This window comes from Conger conger, chromosome 10 (assembly GCF_963514075.1).
Source record: "Conger conger chromosome 10, fConCon1.1, whole genome shotgun sequence".
In the NCBI taxonomy this organism is placed as follows: Eukaryota; Metazoa; Chordata; class Actinopteri; order Anguilliformes; family Congridae; genus Conger; species Conger conger.
In genome coordinates this window covers 14,330,366-14,350,789 of record NC_083769.1, presented here as the reverse complement: position 1 = coordinate 14,350,789, position 20,424 = coordinate 14,330,366, and the positions used below count along the sequence as shown (strand labels likewise).

The 20,424-nt window shown below is 46.2% G+C and overlaps 1 protein-coding gene across 1 annotated transcript in view; it reads left to right on the top strand.

Moving 5' to 3' along the window:
* The first annotated feature begins 1,576 nt into the window (after positions 1 to 1,576).
* The window catches only part of LOC133138098 (receptor tyrosine-protein kinase erbB-3-like), a 33,705-nt gene continuing 14,857 nt past the window's right edge, over positions 1,577 to 20,424 (top strand). The window contains exons 1-17 of the mRNA XM_061256555.1: positions 1,577 to 1,884; positions 8,386 to 8,543; positions 9,189 to 9,375; positions 10,129 to 10,254; positions 11,076 to 11,138; positions 12,414 to 12,532; positions 13,447 to 13,588; positions 13,741 to 13,854; positions 14,573 to 14,690; positions 15,145 to 15,218; positions 15,432 to 15,522; positions 16,631 to 16,839; positions 17,288 to 17,420; positions 18,133 to 18,226; positions 18,727 to 18,881; positions 19,188 to 19,238; positions 20,123 to 20,264. Of these exons, the coding sequence (XP_061112539.1) occupies positions 1,740 to 1,884; positions 8,386 to 8,543; positions 9,189 to 9,375; positions 10,129 to 10,254; positions 11,076 to 11,138; positions 12,414 to 12,532; positions 13,447 to 13,588; positions 13,741 to 13,854; positions 14,573 to 14,690; positions 15,145 to 15,218; positions 15,432 to 15,522; positions 16,631 to 16,839; positions 17,288 to 17,420; positions 18,133 to 18,226; positions 18,727 to 18,881; positions 19,188 to 19,238; positions 20,123 to 20,264 (2,121 nt within the window). The 5' untranslated portion in view covers positions 1,577 to 1,739. The remainder of the gene's footprint in view (positions 1,885 to 8,385; positions 8,544 to 9,188; positions 9,376 to 10,128; positions 10,255 to 11,075; positions 11,139 to 12,413; positions 12,533 to 13,446; positions 13,589 to 13,740; positions 13,855 to 14,572; positions 14,691 to 15,144; positions 15,219 to 15,431; positions 15,523 to 16,630; positions 16,840 to 17,287; positions 17,421 to 18,132; positions 18,227 to 18,726; positions 18,882 to 19,187; positions 19,239 to 20,122; positions 20,265 to 20,424) is intronic.

Here is a 20,424-nt window from a genome sequence, read left to right as displayed (position 1 = left end):
GTTAAGACATTTCGATACGCGATGATACAACGTTGGTTAACGTTGTATCAACGCGCTCTCAGCAGTGCGTTTTTGCTCAAAGTGCACATATTTTCATAACATTGCGTTCGTTAGTAATGCTTCTTACTTCCTATGAGAGCACTGTGAATAGGCGTGCGAGCGCTACGATGTTCTGCGGAACAATGAGCACGCAGCCGCGCGTTCGGCTGCGTAAATAACACTCGCTCGCTCTCCGCAATGACGCACGCAAGGGAATGCCGAGCGCGCCAGTCGCACTGGAGAGCCTTTGTGCCACTTGGACATATTCTTGTCCGGGGATCAGGAGTCGGTTCACCCGCGGACAATGTGTCCATTGTGACAGATTAGGTCCATCTGCATCAAAGGAGGGGCGAATTGACGGGGATGGAGGACAATACGAGTCTTCACTGCGGACAAGACTGGCACTGAGCCCGGTGCCCTCAATGGACTGGAAGTATCACTGATATAAATACCCTCAGGATAACAACTGGACAGGAAAGGGGGATGGGGGATTGTATGCAACTAAATGGAAGATACAGTCTAAATCAGGACTGCCCAACCCTGCTGCTGGAGATCTACCGTCCTGTATGTTTTCTATCCAACTCTAACAAACCACACCTTATTCAACAGCTGGAGGTCTCGTTACAAGACAGTAGATCTACGTGAGCAGGGTTGGGCAACCCTGGCCTAAATAAATCCAGAGTTCAGAGTAGCAATAATTATAGTGCTTCAGGAGCCCTTTTTTACAACAGGATTTTGCTGCGAAATGGTAGTGGTAATTAAAAGCGGATATTGGTCTAATTCAGCCCTGTATGCATTATTTGGTGTTTTTCTTAGTAAAATAGGTTCAATTACAAACCTTTAGTCAAATATTAATTGGAATGTCAAATTGTATTCCCTTTTAATGGCATATAAAGTCGTACTGGCTTTCTCTTCACAGCCAAGTTAAAACTTCTAGATGAACTAATTGTGAGGCCTAAATAAGTAGAATTTGTGGAATGTTCTGTTGTGTGTGATCCTAGATTAAATCGATTAATTTCCCTGAAATAAAAAGCGCACAGACGTTCTGATGGCAAGTTAATGATTGGGCAGCTCCTCCCAAGTCACTCTTAAATTAATCGTTTCTGTCCTCTAAATATTCTGTTACGTTGCTTTTTCTTATTCATATACTATCATTAATAGACTACTGCTACTACTTCTACAGTCTCAGAACAAGAAGTTTTGTTCATCCACTTTCTTTTCAAAAACACGCTTTAAGTTTGTTTTATTCTCTGAACAAATGTGCTCCCAGAAAACGGAATTCCATAGTGCAGCGTCTGATAGGTTCAATGGAATTGGCTCTGACGAATCAGAACTTGGTGGATGTTTTGTATTGTGGGAGTATGGCATGGGCGTGAAGCGCTCGACTCTCTTCCCCACCTGCATGGACTTTCCACTTCAAGCCAGCCTTTCATTCCTTCGGTCTTCATTAAGTATGAGTGTAGTTTATTTCGCTTATCTTACTGTCCAGGTACGTTTTATAGAATAATATTTTAAAGATATGTGAAAGCAGAGGTGAGAGAAACAGTAAAACGCTTTCGTGTGAATAATTTTGAAAGCAGAAAAATATATAGCCTTACATCGCAGAGGCTGTTTACGAATTTTACATTAAATTCAAGTCAAATAAAGGCATTACTTACTACAAGAAGGCTGTAACTACAGGCGTGAACCAATGTGGGACTATGCTTCGACCCGTTATGATCGAATCTATCTGGTCTGAGTTCAGCGCCCTGTCGGGATTGAGGATGACTGTCCGTCAGCAGGTGCTTGCGCTAAACCTGGCGCTGCTCTACTGTCTCCAGCTCACGTGCGCTCAAACCCAGGAAGGTAGGCTACGTCAGACTACCCCTGAAAATTTTCAAAGCAGTCATACCAGAACAGTTTTTTCAGATATGTATTGCAACCCTTCTCTTTTAATGAGTTAAACTGAGTCTTTTAGCCGTAGTTCTGCTCTTAAGATACACGCCAGATATAACACATTTTATTAAATTTACCAGTTTGTCACATCGGCTCAAAACAATGACTTGTAACTGGGTGGCTTTCAGTCTGGAAAAACGTACGGAAGACTCACGTCTCTCTTGCACGTGTTCTACTAAGAGGCCATAGGTTTTCTGGAATAACGTGTGTTTTAAAGCGATGGGTGTAACCTAATTGAGCGTCAGTGTGCCTTCAAGGCGGACCCGTCCAAATGCGCTCCAGCCTCGACTCGCAAACTAATAAAATCCGTTTAATCCGTAGCGAGAAAAAAAACTGCAAAACCAGTCCATGGTCTGTAGCGTCTTAATTGCTTCGTTGGCGTTGGCTTTTCTCAAACAGTATGCTTCTGTTCATTTTCTTCTTCGTTCTTGGAAAGATTCCCTTTTGCACAACTCTTGCTGGACCAGTGCCAAGGTCCCACAGGCTTATTTCGCCTGAGAAAGGTGTGCCCAGGTGTAGCTCTGCTGTTTACATTGAGTCAGAGTGGGTGGATCATGTTCTGATTGACTGTACATTTCCTTGTCAACCCCGCAATGACCCGGCTCGGCAGCAAATAGTGTCTTGTTTGTTCGGAAACAGGTGTGAAGTCGCGATTTGAAGCTGCAACACAGTGAACTCGCTGCGAGTTGTTAAGTGAGCCTCTGCGACTTTTTATGAGAGATTGAATAACATTAAAATGATGTGAAACTTAAGAGTGACAGACGTTTCAGTGTCGGTATGTAGCCTACATAAAACATTATACGGGAAGGCAGCATATGGTTTTCAAAAGCGTGTGATTGCACAGGACTGTCGAGGTAGCTAATAATCTCAGGTGATATTTGGGCCTGTCTTTTGGAGTGCGGTGGCTCGTGAGCTGTCAGAACTCCGCGGTTCGAATGTAGCCTGCAGTAGCGACGTTACTGGCGGAAGTTATAAACAGAACCTCTCTAGCCTTTTACACACATTTTAATGGCAGCTTTTCAATCATTAACCCAGACTCACCCCTCCCGCTTACTCCCCGTGCTGGGAACACGGAAGATGTCTGTAGATTGCAATAGTAGCATCGCTCTCAGGAAAGACGACTTTGTTCCCCAGTAGCGCTCTAATCACGACCCAAAGCATATTACGTAAATCGCCAATGGATTATGGATTCAAATTATCCGTGCATATAGATAAGAGAAAACGACATAAATGTAGACTTTGCTGGGGCTCTTGGTAGCTTAATTATCTTTGTAGAATCGAGTGTTTGGTAGGAACAACTGTTGTCCTCTCAACCCGAAACATAATAAATATTTACGTGCTTAGAAACACCACCAACAATACCCATTACTTATCGAAATACAAAAACGGAATAAAATCATAGAAGCATTTGAAATAGTGAGCCACATAATTACAAATATATGCAATACCAAAAAAGAGAATGTTCCCACAATTAGCTGACCCTGAGTTATCGTTCTTTACATACACGAGCACATATAAAGACACCTCAGAAAACTTCGGACCTAATTATTGTTATCAACCAAGTTGCAACAGAATAGAAACAATTCAATTTTTCTAAAACAAATACGCGCACATAATCTAGCATGCATACTCTTTATGCAATGCATTTTATCTGTTTTCATTTATTGTAGCTTATTATTATTATCCACTTACCATGCTCTGAAGAATAGAGTCACGTGTTCTACACACACACACACACACACACACACACACACACAAAGCAAGCATTCACATACTCAAGCACGCATACCTTTACTCAATACATTTATCTGTATTTCAGCCTCTGTGGCTGTATTATTCTTTCTTTAATTACATACATTAATTAACATTCCAGATTGTAGAATTTTTTATTCTTTTAAATTGCTTTGACAATATTAGTGTTTGACGATACAAAATGCTTGTATTTGGCATGCCACTGATGCACTTTGAATTGCGAGAGAGGGAGATAGCTAGCCATATGTGGACCCTGACCCGTCACAATGTAATTAACCAACCTGTCAGCCAAAGTAAGAACTGTATTTACCATGGATTGGGTGTTAAAAAATTTTTTTTATTCGGTTGCATTTGGTTGGAATGCAGATTTTTCAAGAGGAATAACTTGATATTACTCAGTGAGCACTTTATTAGGTATCTATTGGACTTATTCTGCTGCTGTAGCATATGCACTTAGAGGTTTGACACCTTGTGAGATGCTCTTCTACATAACACTGTTGTAATGTGTGGTTATGTCAACTTCCTGTCAGCTTTGACCAGTCTGGCCATTCTCCTCTGACCTCTCTCATTAACAACATTTTGCCCGCACAACTGCTGCTCACTAGATGTTTTTTTTTGTTTTTTTGCACCATTCTCTGCAAACTCTAGAGACTGTTGCATGTGAAAATCCTTGGAGATCAGCAGTTTCTGAGATACTCAAATCACCCTACTTGAACCAAATGAGGCAACATTAGCTCAGGTGGTAAGACCAGTCATCTGGTTGTCGGAGGGTTGGCGGTTCGATTCCCGCTCTGGGTGTGCAAAGTGTCCCTGAGCAAGACACCTAACCCCTAAATGCTCCTGATGAGCTGGTTGGTGACTTGCATGGCAGCCAATCGCCGTAGGTGTTGCTGCAGGTATAAATGGGTGAATGAGAAGCATGAATTCTACAGCGTTTTGGATAAAGGCGCTATATAAATGCCAACCATTTACCATTTACCCTGTCTGGCACCAACAATCATTCCACGGTCAAAGGCAATTAGATCGGACATTTGGTCTGAAAACAGCTGAACCTCTTGACCATTTCTGCATTTAGTTGCTGCCACATGATTGGCTGATTAAATATTTGCATAACAAGCTGGTTTACTGGTCTACCTAATAATGTGGTCACTGAGTGTATGTCTTGGCCTGGCTGTGCTGACTAGCTGAGTGGCCACAGTGGAGACACAAAACTGGCTTGGAACAGGATATGTTTAATTTAGAGCAAGGTGTGTTTAATTTAGAGCAGGGTGTGTTTAATGTACAGCAGGGTGTGTTTAATGTACAGCAGGATGGGTTTCAAGTAGATTCATGTAAAGCAGTGGTTCTTAACCTTATTGGAGGTACTGAAACCTGCAAGCTTCATCAGTGCATTCACCGAACCCTTCGTAATTGGAAAAATAAAATATGATTTCTTCAAAACATAGGTATATATTTTATTACATTGCTAATGTGAACCAGTCTATACTGTGTGTGTCTTGACCCCTGCCGAACCCCTGAGACTGTCTCAACGAACCCAGGTTAAGAACCACTGATGTAGAGCATTCCTTCTGGATGTGCATGTGTGTGCTTTCCTTCTGGATGTGCATGTGTGTGCTTTCCTTCTGGATGTGCATGTGTGTGCTTTCCTTCTGGATGTGTGTGTGTGTCTGCGTGTGTGTGAGTGTGTGTGTGTCTGCGTGTGTGTGTGTGTTTGTGTGTGTGAGTGTGAATGTGTGAGAGTGTGTGTGTGTGCTTTCCTTCTGGATGTGTGTGTGTGTGTGTGTGTGTGTGCTTTCCTTCTGGATGTCTGAGTGTGTGTGTGTGTGTGAGTGTGTATGTGTGTGTGTGTATGCGTGTGTGTGCGTGTGTGTGTGTGTGTGTGGGTGCGTGTGTTTGTGTGTGTGTGTGTATGCGTGTGTGCGTGTGCTCGTGCACGTGCGTGTGTGTGTGTGTGTGTGTCTGTGTGTGTGCTTTCCTTCTGGATGTGCATGTGTGTGTGAAAAGAGGAGAAAATGGCTGCTCTTCAGAGTGAATGACATCATCACCAACATGTCTGGGTGAAGCAGGGGGTTTATTCTAGAACCTTCCAGGAGAGTCCCTCTCTTCTCTCTCGCCCTTCTGCTGTCCCCTCTGTCAGATAGGGACACACTCCACCCTGCCTCACTGTCTACTGCTCAGAACACAGCCCTTGAGATTCCTGTGTGACAGAAACATGCTGACACACACACACACTCACACTCTCACACACACACACACACACACACACACACACACACTCACACAGGCACACACACACACACACGCACACAGACAGACACACACACACACACTCACACACTCACACACACACATACACACATACACACACTCACACACACACACACACACACTCACACGCACAGACACACACACTCACACACACAGACACACACACAGACACACACACACACACACACACACACAGGCAGACACACACACACACTCACACACACACACAAGCAGACACACACACACACACACTGTGATCTCATCTCTATCTGTAATCCTCTCTGCTCTCCCCTTGTCTGTACAAAGTAAACATATACATGAGGACAGTGTCTAAAGGCATCGTAAAGACCTTTTATCAATAGGTTAGCTGTGTAGTAGCATTTATTTGTGTAAATACACTACACATTTTGAGACTGTACTTGACATGGCACTTTCCAAAGACTATCACCAATATTCTCCATTTTTCTAAGTCTCTGAATACTACAGTATGCTAAGTGATGGTGAGGTGATTGCAATGAGTCTTGGTAAGTCTAGGGACTTTAGTAATTGCATTTTTTAAGTAATGAAGCTAGAAGCTAACTCAGAAGTTGGAACATCAGAAGCAATGGAAATGAGTTAAAAGTAGATTTCATGCTGTCATTGGAGTCAATTTCTTCACACAAAGAGATACTCAGACTTGAAGTAGCCTGCCAGGATTAGAGTGAAAGACCCTCAACTGGACAGTAATGATTTCACACACAGGGGCATTCAGTGGCATGGGGGGGGGGGGGGGTGTAAATCACCAGAGACCTCCCACCCCTGTCTCCACACATCTATGCAGGCATGCACACACAATCTGTTCATGCCCCGTATTTGCATCTATTTGTCTGGTGTATTAGAACCCACTAAGTATGATTAAAAAACTGCAAGCCCTGCTTTCTGGTTGGCTCAATTGCACCAGGCAAGATCACTCGAGGGCAGAGAAGTATTTGTATCCAAAACAATTAAATAATTCACCCAGGTCTGGTATGCACACACATCTAGACATGCTCACACACACCAATACACAAACACACACGCACACACATCTAGACATGCACACACACAACTATACACAAACACACATGCACACACATCTAGACATGCACACACACAACTATACACAAACACACACACACACACATCTAGACATGCACACACACAACTATACACAAACACACACACACACACATCTAGACATGCACACACACAACTATACACAAACACACACACACACACACACATCTAGACATGCTCACACACACCTATACACAAACACACACACACATCTATACACTGTACAAGCAAAGCAATGACTCATCAGACTGACTGGGTCCTTGGGTCTGTCTCCTTGGTACAGAGTCCACCACTTCCTCCCTAAACCTCAATAAAACCTATCCCACAATTCTCAACTCTTTCTCTCTGGAGAGGACATTTCCTGGTTGTCGTTCTGAATGTTTTTTTTGAGCTTGTGTATATCAATGTTGATAGCGCATTTCAGTTGAAACAAAGTTGTTGGGGTCTTTAAAAAACTCCTATTTCTAAACAAGCCTGACCAAATAAGTCTGAGAACCACTATCCTAAAGGAAGCCACTGATGTGCTTCACTTTGTGGGCGACATGGCTCAGGCAGTAAGAGCAGTCGTCTGGCAGTCGGAGGGTTGCCGGTTCGATCCCCGCCCGGGCTGTGTCGAAGTGTCCCTGAGCAAGACACCTAACCTCCAAATGCTCCTGACGAGCTGGTCGGCGCCTTGCATGGCAGCCAATCACTGTCCGTGTGAGCGTGTATGAATGGGTGAATGAGAAGCATCAATCGTACAGTGCTTTGGATAAAGGCGCTATATAAATGCCAACCATTTACCATTTATTTTGAATGCTGCTCTGGATAAGAGTCATGTTTAATGTAACACAATGGTCAGTGTGTGTCTGTATGTGTCTATATACATTGTGTGTCTGTATGTGTTTATAGCCACTCTCCCTTTTCCTTGTTGCATCTGCTCAGAGATCAGCTCTTACCTCAAGGCAAATCGCTGTTAATTTGTCTCTGTTCCCTCCTAACTGACCCCTGACCTCGTGACCGCCATCCCTCAATCTAACCCTAAGGCCAGTAGCTCATCACTCTTTTACATCCACACACATCCTGCTCTGATGTTTCATGTAAAGACTGCCCAGTTTTGGGTGGTCACTTATATTTGGCGGTAACAAACTGTCTGATTTCAGTGCCACATACTGGGGTTTGCCTAGTAACACACTGATCCCTGGCACTGCTATGCTAATCCTGTAGCATCACACCTGTGCTTTGCCTGAATTAACCGAGCATGTGTTAGCATTATGTGAAACCCTCAGACACCTCCCTCTCCCTCCTCTGGCCCAGTGTCGGTGTGCTCGGGCACCCAGAATTCCCTGAGTGTGAGCATGGTTCCCGAGGTGCAGTATAAAATCATGCGGGACATGTACAGCGGCTGCCAGATTGTCATGGGCAACCTGGAGATCACCCACATGGAGCAGCACCATAACTTCAGCTTCCTCCAGGTACGGGCTCCGGCCCTGAGCCACACCCCTTAAGCATGACCACCACAGCCAAGCCCCGCCCCCTTAACCATGAGCATCACCTACAAACCACTCCCCTTAAACATGAGCATCACCTACAAACCACTCCCCTTAAACATGATCATCACCTACAAACCACTCCCCTTAAACATGATCATCACCTACAAACCACTCCCCTTAAACATGATCATCACCTACAAACCACTCCCCTTAAACATGAGCATCACCTACAAACCACTCCCCTTAAACATGAGCATCACCTACAAACCACTCCCCTTAAACATGATCATCACCGACAAACCACTCCCCTTAAACATGATCATCACCTACAAACCACTCCCCTTAAAAATGATTATCACCTACAAACCACTCCGCTTAAACATGAGCATCACCTACAAACCACTCCCCTTAAACATGAGCATCACCTACAAACCACTCCCCTTAAACATGAGCATCACCTACAAACCACTCCGCTTAAACATGATCATCACCTACAAACCACTCCCCTTAAACATGAACATCCCCCCCAAAAACTACAGAGCACTAATATTGTAGTGCTGTTGTAAAACTGGTGATGTAATTGAGGTTGTTGCAGTCGTCCTGACACAGAACTGTGAACCCCCCCAGTCGATCCGAGAGGTGACGGGCTACATCCTCATCGCGATAAACGAGTTCCCCCACCTGCCGCTGGCCCAGCTGCGGGTGATCCGCGGGAACTCGCTGTACGAGGGACGATTCGCTCTCTACGTGCTGCTCAACTACAAGAAGGACGGGAACTACGGCCTCCGAGAGCTGGGACTCACACACCTGACCGGTGAGAGAGGGAGGAGAGAGAGAGGGAGGAGAGAGAGAGAGAGAGAGAGAGGGAGAGAGACAGAGAGGGGGAGAGAGGGAGAGGGAGAGGGAGGGAGAGGGGGAGAGAGAGATGGAGGGAGAGGGGGAGGGAGGGAGAGGGAGAGGGGGAGAGAGAGAGAGAGAAGAAGAGAGAGAAAGAGGGTTAGGGAGAGGGTGGGTAGCAAGGACGGAGAGAGGGGGAGCAATGCAGTCTATGTTTTTAGAACTTGGGTTTCTGGTTAGTATAGTTGTCTTTCGCAAGTGGTTCACTGATGTCAAGTCTGTAGGCGGTTGTCGGGGAATGTCACCCAGGTCAGGTGCTATTTCTCATGTTATTCCGAGGATACACTTATTGTGCTCATCACTCTGGATGAAACCACTCCTGTTCATATGTGTTTGTGTGTGTTTGTGTGTCCGTGCGTGTTTGTGCGTGTTTGTGTGTGTTTGTGTGTCTGTGCGTGTTTGTGCATGTTTGTGCGTGTTTGTGTGTTTGTGCGTTTGTGTGTGTTTGTGCGTGTTTGTGTGTTTGTGTGTGTTCGTGCATGTTCGTGCGTGTTCGTGCGTGTTCGTGTGTGTTTGTGTGTTTGCGTGTTTGTGCGTGTTTGTGTGTTTGTGTGTGTTTGTGTGTGTTCGTGCATATTCGTGCGTGTTCGTGCTTGTTCGTGTGTGTTTGTGTGTGTTTGTGCGTGTTCGTGTGTGTTCATGTGTGTTCGTGCGTGTTCGTGTCTCACAGAGGTCCTGAGGGGAGGCATTAGCATCACCCGGAACAAGTTCCTGAGCTACGCCCCCCAGGTCAACTGGGCGGACATTGTGAGGGACAGCAGTGCCCCCATCCTGATTGAAGACAATGGCCAGAAACGTAAGTGTGAGGATATGGAGGTGTGTGTGTGTGTGTGTGTGACTGTGTGTGTGCGCATGTGTGCGTCTGTGTGATGCTGGGTGTGTGTGTGTGTGATGTTGTTGTATGTATGTATATGTGTGTGTGTAGGTATATGTGTGTATGTATATGTGTGTGATGTTGTGTGTGTGTGTGTGTGTGTGAGAGAGATGTTGGGTGTGTGTATGTGTATGTGTGTGATATTGGGTGTGTGTATGTGTGTGTGTGTGATGCTGGGTGTGTGTGTGTGTGAGAGAGATGTTGGGTGTGTGTGTGTTTGTGAGAGATGTTGGGTGTGTGTATGTGTGTGTGTGTGTGATGTTGGGTGTGTGTGTGTGTGTTTGTGAGAGATGTTGGGTGTGTGTGTGTGTATGTGTGTGATGTTGGGTGTGTGTGTGTGTGTGTGTGTGTGTGAGAGATGTTGGGTGTGTGTATGTGTGTGTGTGTGTGTGTGAGAGATGTTGGGTGTGTGTGTGTGTGTGATGTTGGGTGTGGATGTGTGTGTGTGTGTGTGTGTGTGTGGGAGAGAGAGATGTTGGATGTGTGTATATGTGTGTGTGTGTGTGATGTTGGGTGTGTGTGTGTGTGTGATGTTGGGTGTGTGTGTGTGTGTGTGTGTGTGTGTGATGTTGGGTGTGTGTGTGTGTGTGTGTGTGTATGTGTGTGTGTGTGATGTTGGGTGTGTGTGTGTGTGTGATGTTGGGTGTGGGTGTGTGTGTGTGTGTGTGTGTGATGTTGGGTGTGTGTGTGTGTGTGATGTTGGGTGTGTGTGTGTGTGTGATGTTGGGTTTCCTGTATTTCAGAGGGATGTCACATAGCTTGTCGAGGACACTGCTGGGGACCTGAAGAAGAACAGTGCCAGATCTGTGAGTCTGTCCTCCCCCCTCTCTCTCCCTCCCTCTTCTCCCCTAATCCCCCCTTCTATTTCACTCTCTCTGTTCTCTGTCTCTCTACCCACCCCTCTTCCAATCTCTCCTCTCTTAGTTTCTCGTTCTACCCCCCTTCTCTATCTCTGTTTTACGAAATTACAATGCATGATGTTACGTTATGTCTGGTGGGAGGCAGGGCCGAGGGTGGCAGACAGGAAGAAACCGAAGATGGGGTTGGTTTAACGCCATTTATTAATGAAAAGCGTCAAACCAACAAACAGAAATCAATTAAAACATTAAATAACCTAAATTAAATGAAGTTACCCAAAATCCAGTGGTGAAAAGGTTTAACAAAACCTACAAAAACCTGAAAACAAGGCCTGTTATTCAACCCCATTATGTGGTAATGGGCCACAGCTACAGTGATTACAATTAATCACAGCCATGTGCCCATACCTGTATGAAGGGCCGGTGCTGCCCCCAGGTGGATGATTTAATTGTGTTGATCACCATTATATGTTCTCTGTCTTTACGGCTCTTGGTTTTGGGGAGGTTTTCTAGTCCTGGCTAAAGCTGCAGTATAGCGGGGCATGGATAAAGCAGGGGGTGGATTAAGCCGGGCCTTTGCAAGGAGGGGAATCCGCCAGCCCAATTTCAAGGCAGCGGTCAACATACTACGCTCGCCATACCAGGGCGCACCAGAGCCTGTTTCAGCATATGCGGCTGACATCAATGTCCTTACTGGAAAGGAAAGTTTGAGGAAAAACTTTAAGTTGGCTTGAAAAAAGCATGGTAGCAGTATTAATACAGTTAAAATACTAATAGAAGTAATAGTGCACGCTGGCCTTCCTGTAGTTGGAATTATTGTACTAGCAGTAGTTGTTCAGTAGTAGTAATAGTTCTTGCACTATTAGTGGAATTAGATGTTTTGGTTGTTTCGTTATTTTCATATGACCAACCTGACAACATGGACCTAAACGTAGGTGCTGTCTGAAACCAGCAAAGACACTTGTGTTTGAGTTATCACCGCATTCAAGATAGGGCCCTGAATCTTTTGTATTTGTTTATGTTGTGGAGTAGTGTGTTTAAGAAAGCATCTTGACTGACTGAGTGATCATGAACTGGGTTTCTCTGTTGAATGTTGAAGGTTTTCTTATTAAAATTGTCTCTCCCTCCCCTCTCTTTCTCCCTCCCTTCCCCTTTTTCTCCCTCCCTCCCCCTTTCTCTCCCTCCCTCCCTCGCTACCCCTTTCTCTCCCTCCCTCCCTTGCAGTGACAAAAACGGTGTGTGCCCCACAGTGTGGCGGTCGTTGTTTTGGGACAGGCCCCAGTGAGTGCTGTCATGCAGAGTGTGCGGGGGGCTGCTCTGGCCCACAGGACACAGACTGCTTTGTAAGTCCCTACATCACCCCTCCCCTCCCCTCCTGTCCCACCCATCCCCTCCTGTCCCACCCCACCCCACCTGTCCTACCCCTCCTACCCCTCCACTCCCCTCCTACCCCTCCCCCCCACCTGTCCTACCCATCCCCACCTGTCCCACCCCTCCTACCCCTCCCCTCCCCTCCTACCCCTCCCCTCCCCACTTGTCCTACCCCTCCCCTCCCCACCAGTCCTACCCCGCCCTGCCCCACCCCTCCCATCCTGCCCCAGTGCTGATGGTGTTCGCTCATACACTGGGCCAGAAATCTGCTGTGAAAATACATTTGTGCTGAATATTTCTGTGTGTGTGTGTGTATGTGTCTGTGTGTGTGCATGTGTGTGTGTGTGTGTGTGTGTGTACGTTTGTGTGTGTGTGTACATGTGTGTGTCTGTCTGTACATGTGGGTGTGTGTGTGTGTCTGTATGTGTGGGTGTGTGTGTGCGTGTGTGTCTGTACATGTGTGTGTGTGTGTGTGTGTGTGTGTCTGTATGTGTGTGTGTGTGTGTCTGTACGTGTGGGTGTGTGTGTGTGTCTGTACGTGTGGGTGTGTGTGTCTGTACACGTGTGTGTGTGTGTGTACATGTGTGTGTGTGTGTGTGTGTGTCTGTACGTGTGGGTGTGTGTGTCTGTACATGTATGTGTGTGTGTGTGTCTGTACGTGTGGGTGTGTGTGTCTGTACATGTGTGTGTGTGTCCGTACGTGTGTGTGTCTGTACATGTGTGTGTGTGTCCGTACGTGTGTGTGTGTGTGTGTCTGTACGTGTGGGTGTGTGTGTCTGTACATGTGTGTGTGTGTGTGTGTGTCCGTACGTGTGTGTGTGTGCGTGTCCGTACATGTGTGTGTGTGTGTGTGTCCGTACGTGTGTGTGTGTGTGTGTATTCACAGGTCTGCAGTCACTTCAATGATTCGGGAGCCTGTGTGCCACAGTGCCCTCAGCCCTTCATCTATAACAGACAGACTTTCCAAATGGAGCCCAACCCTGGAGCCAAGTACCAGTACGGCTCCATCTGCGTGTCCCAGTGCCCCAGTGAGTCCCCAGAATACCTGTCTCTCAGAGAATACCCAGAATGCCTCTGTCATACTCACTAAGAATGTGTCTGTTTCTCTCTGCGCTGAAAGAGTCTGATTCTGCAACACTTTCTACACGGTTGTGAGTTTGAAAGCCCTCTCGTTCCGTAGCGCACTTTGTGGTGGATAGGAGCTCGTGTGTGAGTCGCTGCCCCCCGGACAAGATGGAGGTGAAGAAGGATGGGCTGAAACAGTGTGAACTGTGCAGAGGGCTCTGTCCCAAAGGTACTCTTCTTCCCACGGTGGCTATCACAGTGATGGTCAATTTTTTTTGGGGGCCTTTTTCTGCCCTTAAAGGAGTTTTTGGATTGGGTTGGGGTTTGTTTTTGTATTTAATGAAGGTACAAGGATTAAGCCCTGGTCTTCTGTACATTAAAGCCCTCTGACACCTAGCTGGACACCCACGGTCTCCTCATGATTGTAGACGCTAATCAAGGATTTAAACCAACTTATGTTATTTAGATTTTTTTGGGTCTTTCATTGCAGTTCACACATGATACAATGAAACAACTGTTTCAAGGTTTGTTCATATAGCTGAGACTCTTCTGAAAAAGAACCATGCTTTCATGGTGAACGCAGGCTAAAGTTACGAGTTAAAAACTAAGATGAGGAAAACCGGCTAATAAATGCTGAGGTCTCTGAAGGTTAAAGGCTTTGGCTAACGGGTTGCAGTTTGGCTAGTGGGTTGGGGTTTGGCTAACGGGTTGGGGTTTGGCTAACGGGTTGGGGTTGTGAGAATTTCTGTGTTTTTTTCAGTTTCACCATTCCAGGTCAATGGCTTGGTTTTAGTTTACATGTAATGATACTTTTGAATTGGTGGCCTGCTTTGGTTTGGTTTGTATTGGTTAAGTTTGTACAGGCCTTGCTTACATTGTATGTTTCAGGCATGTACAGCTGTAAATAAAATTGTATATTAAAACAAAAAAAATGATGCCTCCACCAGCTTGCCAGGGTACTGGTTCTCCTGATAGACAGACGGTGGATTCCAGAAACATTGACAGCTTCATAAACTGCACCAAGATCCAGGGAAGCCTCCACTTCCTGACCATCGGCATCTCTGGGTGAGTCTAATACTGACCTGACTATTCTAGTGGACGGATGGGTTCCACAGTCTGGTATCTGTTAAGGCACTGTTCCAGTATGTGGATGGGCCCCATGGTCTGGTTTCTGTTAAGGCTCTGTTCCAGTATGTGGATGGGCCCCATGGTCTGGTTTCTGTTAAGGCTCTGTTCCAGTGTGTGGACGGGCCCCATGGTCTGGTATCTGTTAAGCTTCTGTTCCAGTGTGTGGATGGACCCCATGGTCTTTTATTCGTTAAGGCTCTGTCCAGTGTGTGGATGGTCTGGTATCTTTTAAGCTTCTGTTCCAGTGTGTGGATGGACCCCATGGGCTGGTACGTGTAACTAGTGGTTGCGATGAACATTGTCTGGGCAACATTTGGAGAAAAGGTGGAAGAAGTGCTGAAAGTTCATTTCGAAAGCTTGGTTATGTCTACAGTTATGATTGTCTCTGCAGGGATGACTATCACAACATCTCAGCCCTGGACCCAGAGAAACTCAACATTTTCCGCACAGTTCGAGAGATCACAGGCAAGTCTGTGAATGTGTGTATGTGTATGGCACAGATTTTGTTTGTGTATGTTGGAATATTTGTTTGTGTGTGTGCGTGTGTGTGTGTGTGTGTGACAGAGTAGTAGTGTGTGAGTGTGTGTGATAATGTGTATGTGTTAGAGAATATTTGTGCAGCTTGTGTGTGTGTGTGTGTGTTTGACTGATTTGACTGAGTCTGGCACTGATTGACAGATGTCCTGAGTATCCAGTCTTGGCCAAAAGAAGTGAAGGATCTGTCTGTGTTTTCCAACCTCACCGCCATACAGGGACGGTCACTGACCAAGTAAGTGTGTGTGTGTGTGTGTGTGTGTGTGCGCGTGTGTGTGTGTGAAACAGACTCACAATGGTTGCCCCCCTGCCTGTGTGTTCCTACAGTGTTGCATGACTTGGGTTCTGCTGATTTCTTGCTGGTTAACAGTGCTGGTCTGACCATGTTGTAGGGTTGAATGGGATAGAGAATGAGTTATTTTCAGTTCCAGACTGAGAGGGCTCTTTTGAGGGTTCAAGTTCTTGGAAGTGTTGCAGTTTTGATCGCAGCGTGTCTTTGGGATTGATTTAATGTGGCACAGTGGCAATATGTAAGATTCTCGTTTTTGGTTGCTTTAGTGTCATCTGCGTTGGTAGGTGGTAATGGCATCGGAATTACACACTGCAAATCCCAAGTAACTAAGGCAAAGCATCCCCACTAGTGCGTGGGTACACCACTTAGCAGGTTTACTGAGTTACCTGGATACATCTTTCAATGCATTTACTGGCATGCAAAAACTCCCTGATGCAGTAATTGTCAGACCAAGGTAAGTATAATTCGAAATGTCCCCTAGGGCGGTGTTACCTAGAGTTAATTTGTATCTGTTCTCCTGACGTCCGTGTGTGCGTGTGTGTTAGTATAAAAGAACACATTTGAGATTTCCAAATATTAATTTTCCAAAAGACTTAATTTTACAGAGACATTTTTGTATTGAATTTTTAGTAAGTAAGATATTACTGTAAGCAATTGACTACTTTTTACATAAAAACTTGATCAAGGCCGTCTGAGATCAGATGCAAGGAGCCAACCAAAGTCTGCAGAAGGACTGTGGCAAGTTCTCCAGCATGCTTGGAACAACGTCCCTGCTGATTGTCTTATAGAACTGCAGGACAGCATTGGCTATCTCAGAGAAGTGATGCAGTTTTAACACCAACCATGTCAAGCTGGGAGCTGATTTAACTGGTCAACCAGGGATGTTTATGTATTAGGGTGTGCAAGGTTTAAATATGGTCAATGGTTTGGTGGTTTGGTAGAAAGCCAATCTGACTCTTACTCAAGACTTGGTAAAGAAGTCTTCTATTACTCCCTCAGTTTGAGTGTGAGTCTCCCTCACTCCCTCTCTCTTTCTCTCTCCCTCTCTCAGGGGTTACGCTCTGTTGGTGATGAAGCTCCCCTCTCTCGTATCTCTGGGTCTGCGGTCCCTGAGGGAGATCAATGATGGGGGTATTTACATCAGTGGGAATGAGAACCTCTGTTTCCATCACACGGTCAACTGGACCCAGCTGTCTACTGGAGCCAAAACACACAACCGACTGTACACCATCAAGAACAACAGAGCCCTGAGGGACTGCAGTGAGTCTCTCTCTCTCTCTCTCTCTCACACACACACACACACATACACACATTATACACACACACATATATGCTGACGTACATACGAACACACAGGCAACTGTGCACCATCAAGAACAACAGAGCCCTGAGGGACTACATTGAGTTTCCCTCTCTCTCTCACACACACACACACACACACACACACACACACACGTACACACATTATACACACACACATATATGCTGACGTACATACGAACACACAGGCAACTGTGCACCATCAAGAACAACAGAGCCCTGAGGGACTACAGTGAGTTTCTCTGACACACGTACATACCCACACACACACACACATACACATACATATATGTACATACATTGTCCGGTGTGAAGGGATAATTAACACAGTGTGTGTGTGTGTGTCTGTATGTGTGGTTTGTGTTTATGTGTGTGTTTGTGTGTGTAGCTGTAGAGGGGCACGTGTGTGACCCGCTGTGTTCAGACGCTGGGTGTTGGGGTCCGGGGCCAGAGCAGTGTCTCTCCTGTAAGAACTACAGCCGAGGAGGAACCTGTGTCCCCCACTGCCGCTTCCTCACAGGGTGAGTCCGCCTGCGCTGGCCTGCGTAAACTACCACAAACCACCTAAAGACCGCGCAACTGAGCACATATCCAACCCCCCTCCCTCATACCTACGTAGGTCAGGCTATTTTTATGAGTTAAGGTTACATTTTTATGGTTTTGTACAGAAGTCTGTCTGTCTGTAGAGCTTGTGCGTTGGCTCTTTGTTAGCATAGCTATTTACATGTGTTAGCTAGGTCTGGGACCTGCAAATATGAATTCATATTAATATAAATTGAGGAAATATTTCAAAAAGATTAGTATTGCTTATAAGGACCTGGGTTTCTCCTGTATTGTAAGCTGCTCTGGATAAGAGCTTCTGCTAAATTCATGGAATGAAATGCAATGTAGTGTAAAATATCTGTGCAGACTGTGTTTGTCCATGTGGATTGAAAGGGTTTTTCCCTTTATCTTCTCCTTGTCTGTGTGTTTCTGGGTGTGTACGTGTGTGTTTGTATGTATGTGTGTGTGTGTGTTTCTGGGTGTGTACGTGTGTGTGTGTGTGTATGTGTTTCTGCGTGTGTACGTGTGTATTTGTGTATGTGTGCATGTCTGTGTACGTATGTGTGTGTTTGTGTGTGTGTTCGTGTGTATGTGTGCATGTCTGTGTGTGTGTGCGTGTGTATGTGTGCATGTCTTTGTGTGTGTGTGTATGTGCATGTGTGCGTGTGTGTGTGTGTGTGTGTGTGACAGGGAGCCGCGGGAGTTTGCGGGGTTGAAGAAGGAGTGTGTGGCCTGTCACTCTGAGTGTGAGGTGCAGGAGGGCATAGTCAGCTGTGCAGGACCCGTACGTACTCTGTGCCACCCCTACTCTGCACTCTATGCTCTATACTCCATACTCTGTGCTCTGAGTATGCAGCTGGAACAGTACAGTCTGTCATAGCTTCATTTTTGTGTACTCTTTGTGATACATACTCTTGTTGACATATTATAGTATATCACATTTTTGACAAGTCATATATGGAGCCTTGGCCTGTAGCGTAGTGGTTAAGGTACATGTCTGGGACCCGCAAGGTCGGTGGTTTGATCCCCAGTGTAGCCACAATAAGATCCGCACAGCCGTTGGGCCCTTGAGCAAGGCCCCTAACCCTGCATTGCTCCAGGAGAGGATCTCCTGCTTAGTCTAATCAACTGTACGTCGTTCTGGATATGAGCGTCTGCCAAATGCCAGATAGCCGGGATTCACAGTGCAGACAGAGTCATGGTGGAGAATGAACCCCTGGCCACAGCATTAGGGTCGGGTCTGTTTCATTCTCCTTACCTGTGCACGTTTCCCACCCCACCCAGGGGTCCGATGAGTGCGTGTCCTGTTCCAGTTTGCGGGACGGCCCCCGCTGTGTGCCCTCCTGCCCCAGTGGGGTGATGGGAGAGAATGGGCCCATCTTCAAATACCCCAATGCCCAGGGCAGCTGTGAGTCGTGCCACACCAACTGTACTCAGGGGTAAGAGGGGACTGAAAAGCATCAAAGGCACCCTGCAAATTTGTAGCGGCCTGCTTAAGCTAGGAGCCAGTGGCACACAGTCTCATCTGCATAAACATTTACAGTGCAATACAGTGTTGAGAAGTATGTACAGAAGTTGAGAGAAAGTTCATCCAATCCTATGGCAGCTATTTTATTCAATAAATTAGTATGATCAAAAATGACAAATGCCTTTGATGTGTTGAACAGTGCTGTGTGTGTGTAACTGTGTTAAACAGTGCTGTGTGTTGTGTAACTGTGTTAAACAGTGCTGTGTGTGTGTCGCAGGTGTTCTGGTCCCAGTCTGAGTGACTGCTCCACAGACAGAGATGATACCAGGTCAGTGTATCCCTCTGCTGGTCACAGCCGGGTACTACATGCTACACTGCCAGAGGCTTTTCTCTGTATACACACACACACACACACACACACACACACAGACATGCACACTCACTCACATACACATACACATACACATACACACAGACACACACAGATACACGCACACACACAGAGACACACACAGACACACACAGACATACACACACATGCAGAGACAGAGACACACACAGACACACACAGACATACACACACATGCAGAGATTGAGACACACACAGAGACAGAGACACACACACAGAGACAATCACACACACACCCAGACATACACACATACACACTCACACACACACACAGACACAAACAGATACACGCACACACACAGACACACACACAGTCTCAGAAACATGCGCACATACACAGAGACACACACAGACACACACAGACATACACACACATGCAGAGACACACACACACAGACACAAACACACACACAGAGGCATACACACACACAGAGACAGAGACACACACACACAGACAATCACACACACACACAGACATACACACATACACACTCACTCACACACACACACACTGACTGAATCTCACACACACAGACACACACACAGAGACAGACACACACACACACAGACACACAATCACAGACACACACACACACAGATACACGCACACACACACAGAGACACACACATACACACACACACACACACAGAATCACACACACGCAGAGACAGAGACACACACACACACACACACACACAGACACACACACGCACACAGACACAGAGACACACACACAGACATACACACGCACACAGACACAGAGACACACACACACACACTCACCTGTTGGTCATTCCTCTAGCTCCCACACAGCGGCCATCGTGTGTGGTGTGTTGGCGTGTCTGATCGTGGGGCTGTCCGTCTTCGTGTTGAGCGTGCTGTACCAGCGGGGTCTGGCCATCCGCCGCAAACGAGCCATGAGGCGCTACCTGGAGAGCGGAGAGGTGAGCCGCCATTTCATATGCTCAAAAAGCACATACGCTCAAAAAACACATACGCGCCGCCGTCCCTGAGAGACCTTCAGGGTCACAACAGAGTTTTCTCCTGCATACCACTCTGCATGAGTCCAGCACACTAATAGCAAATGTGTCCGTGTGTAAGTTT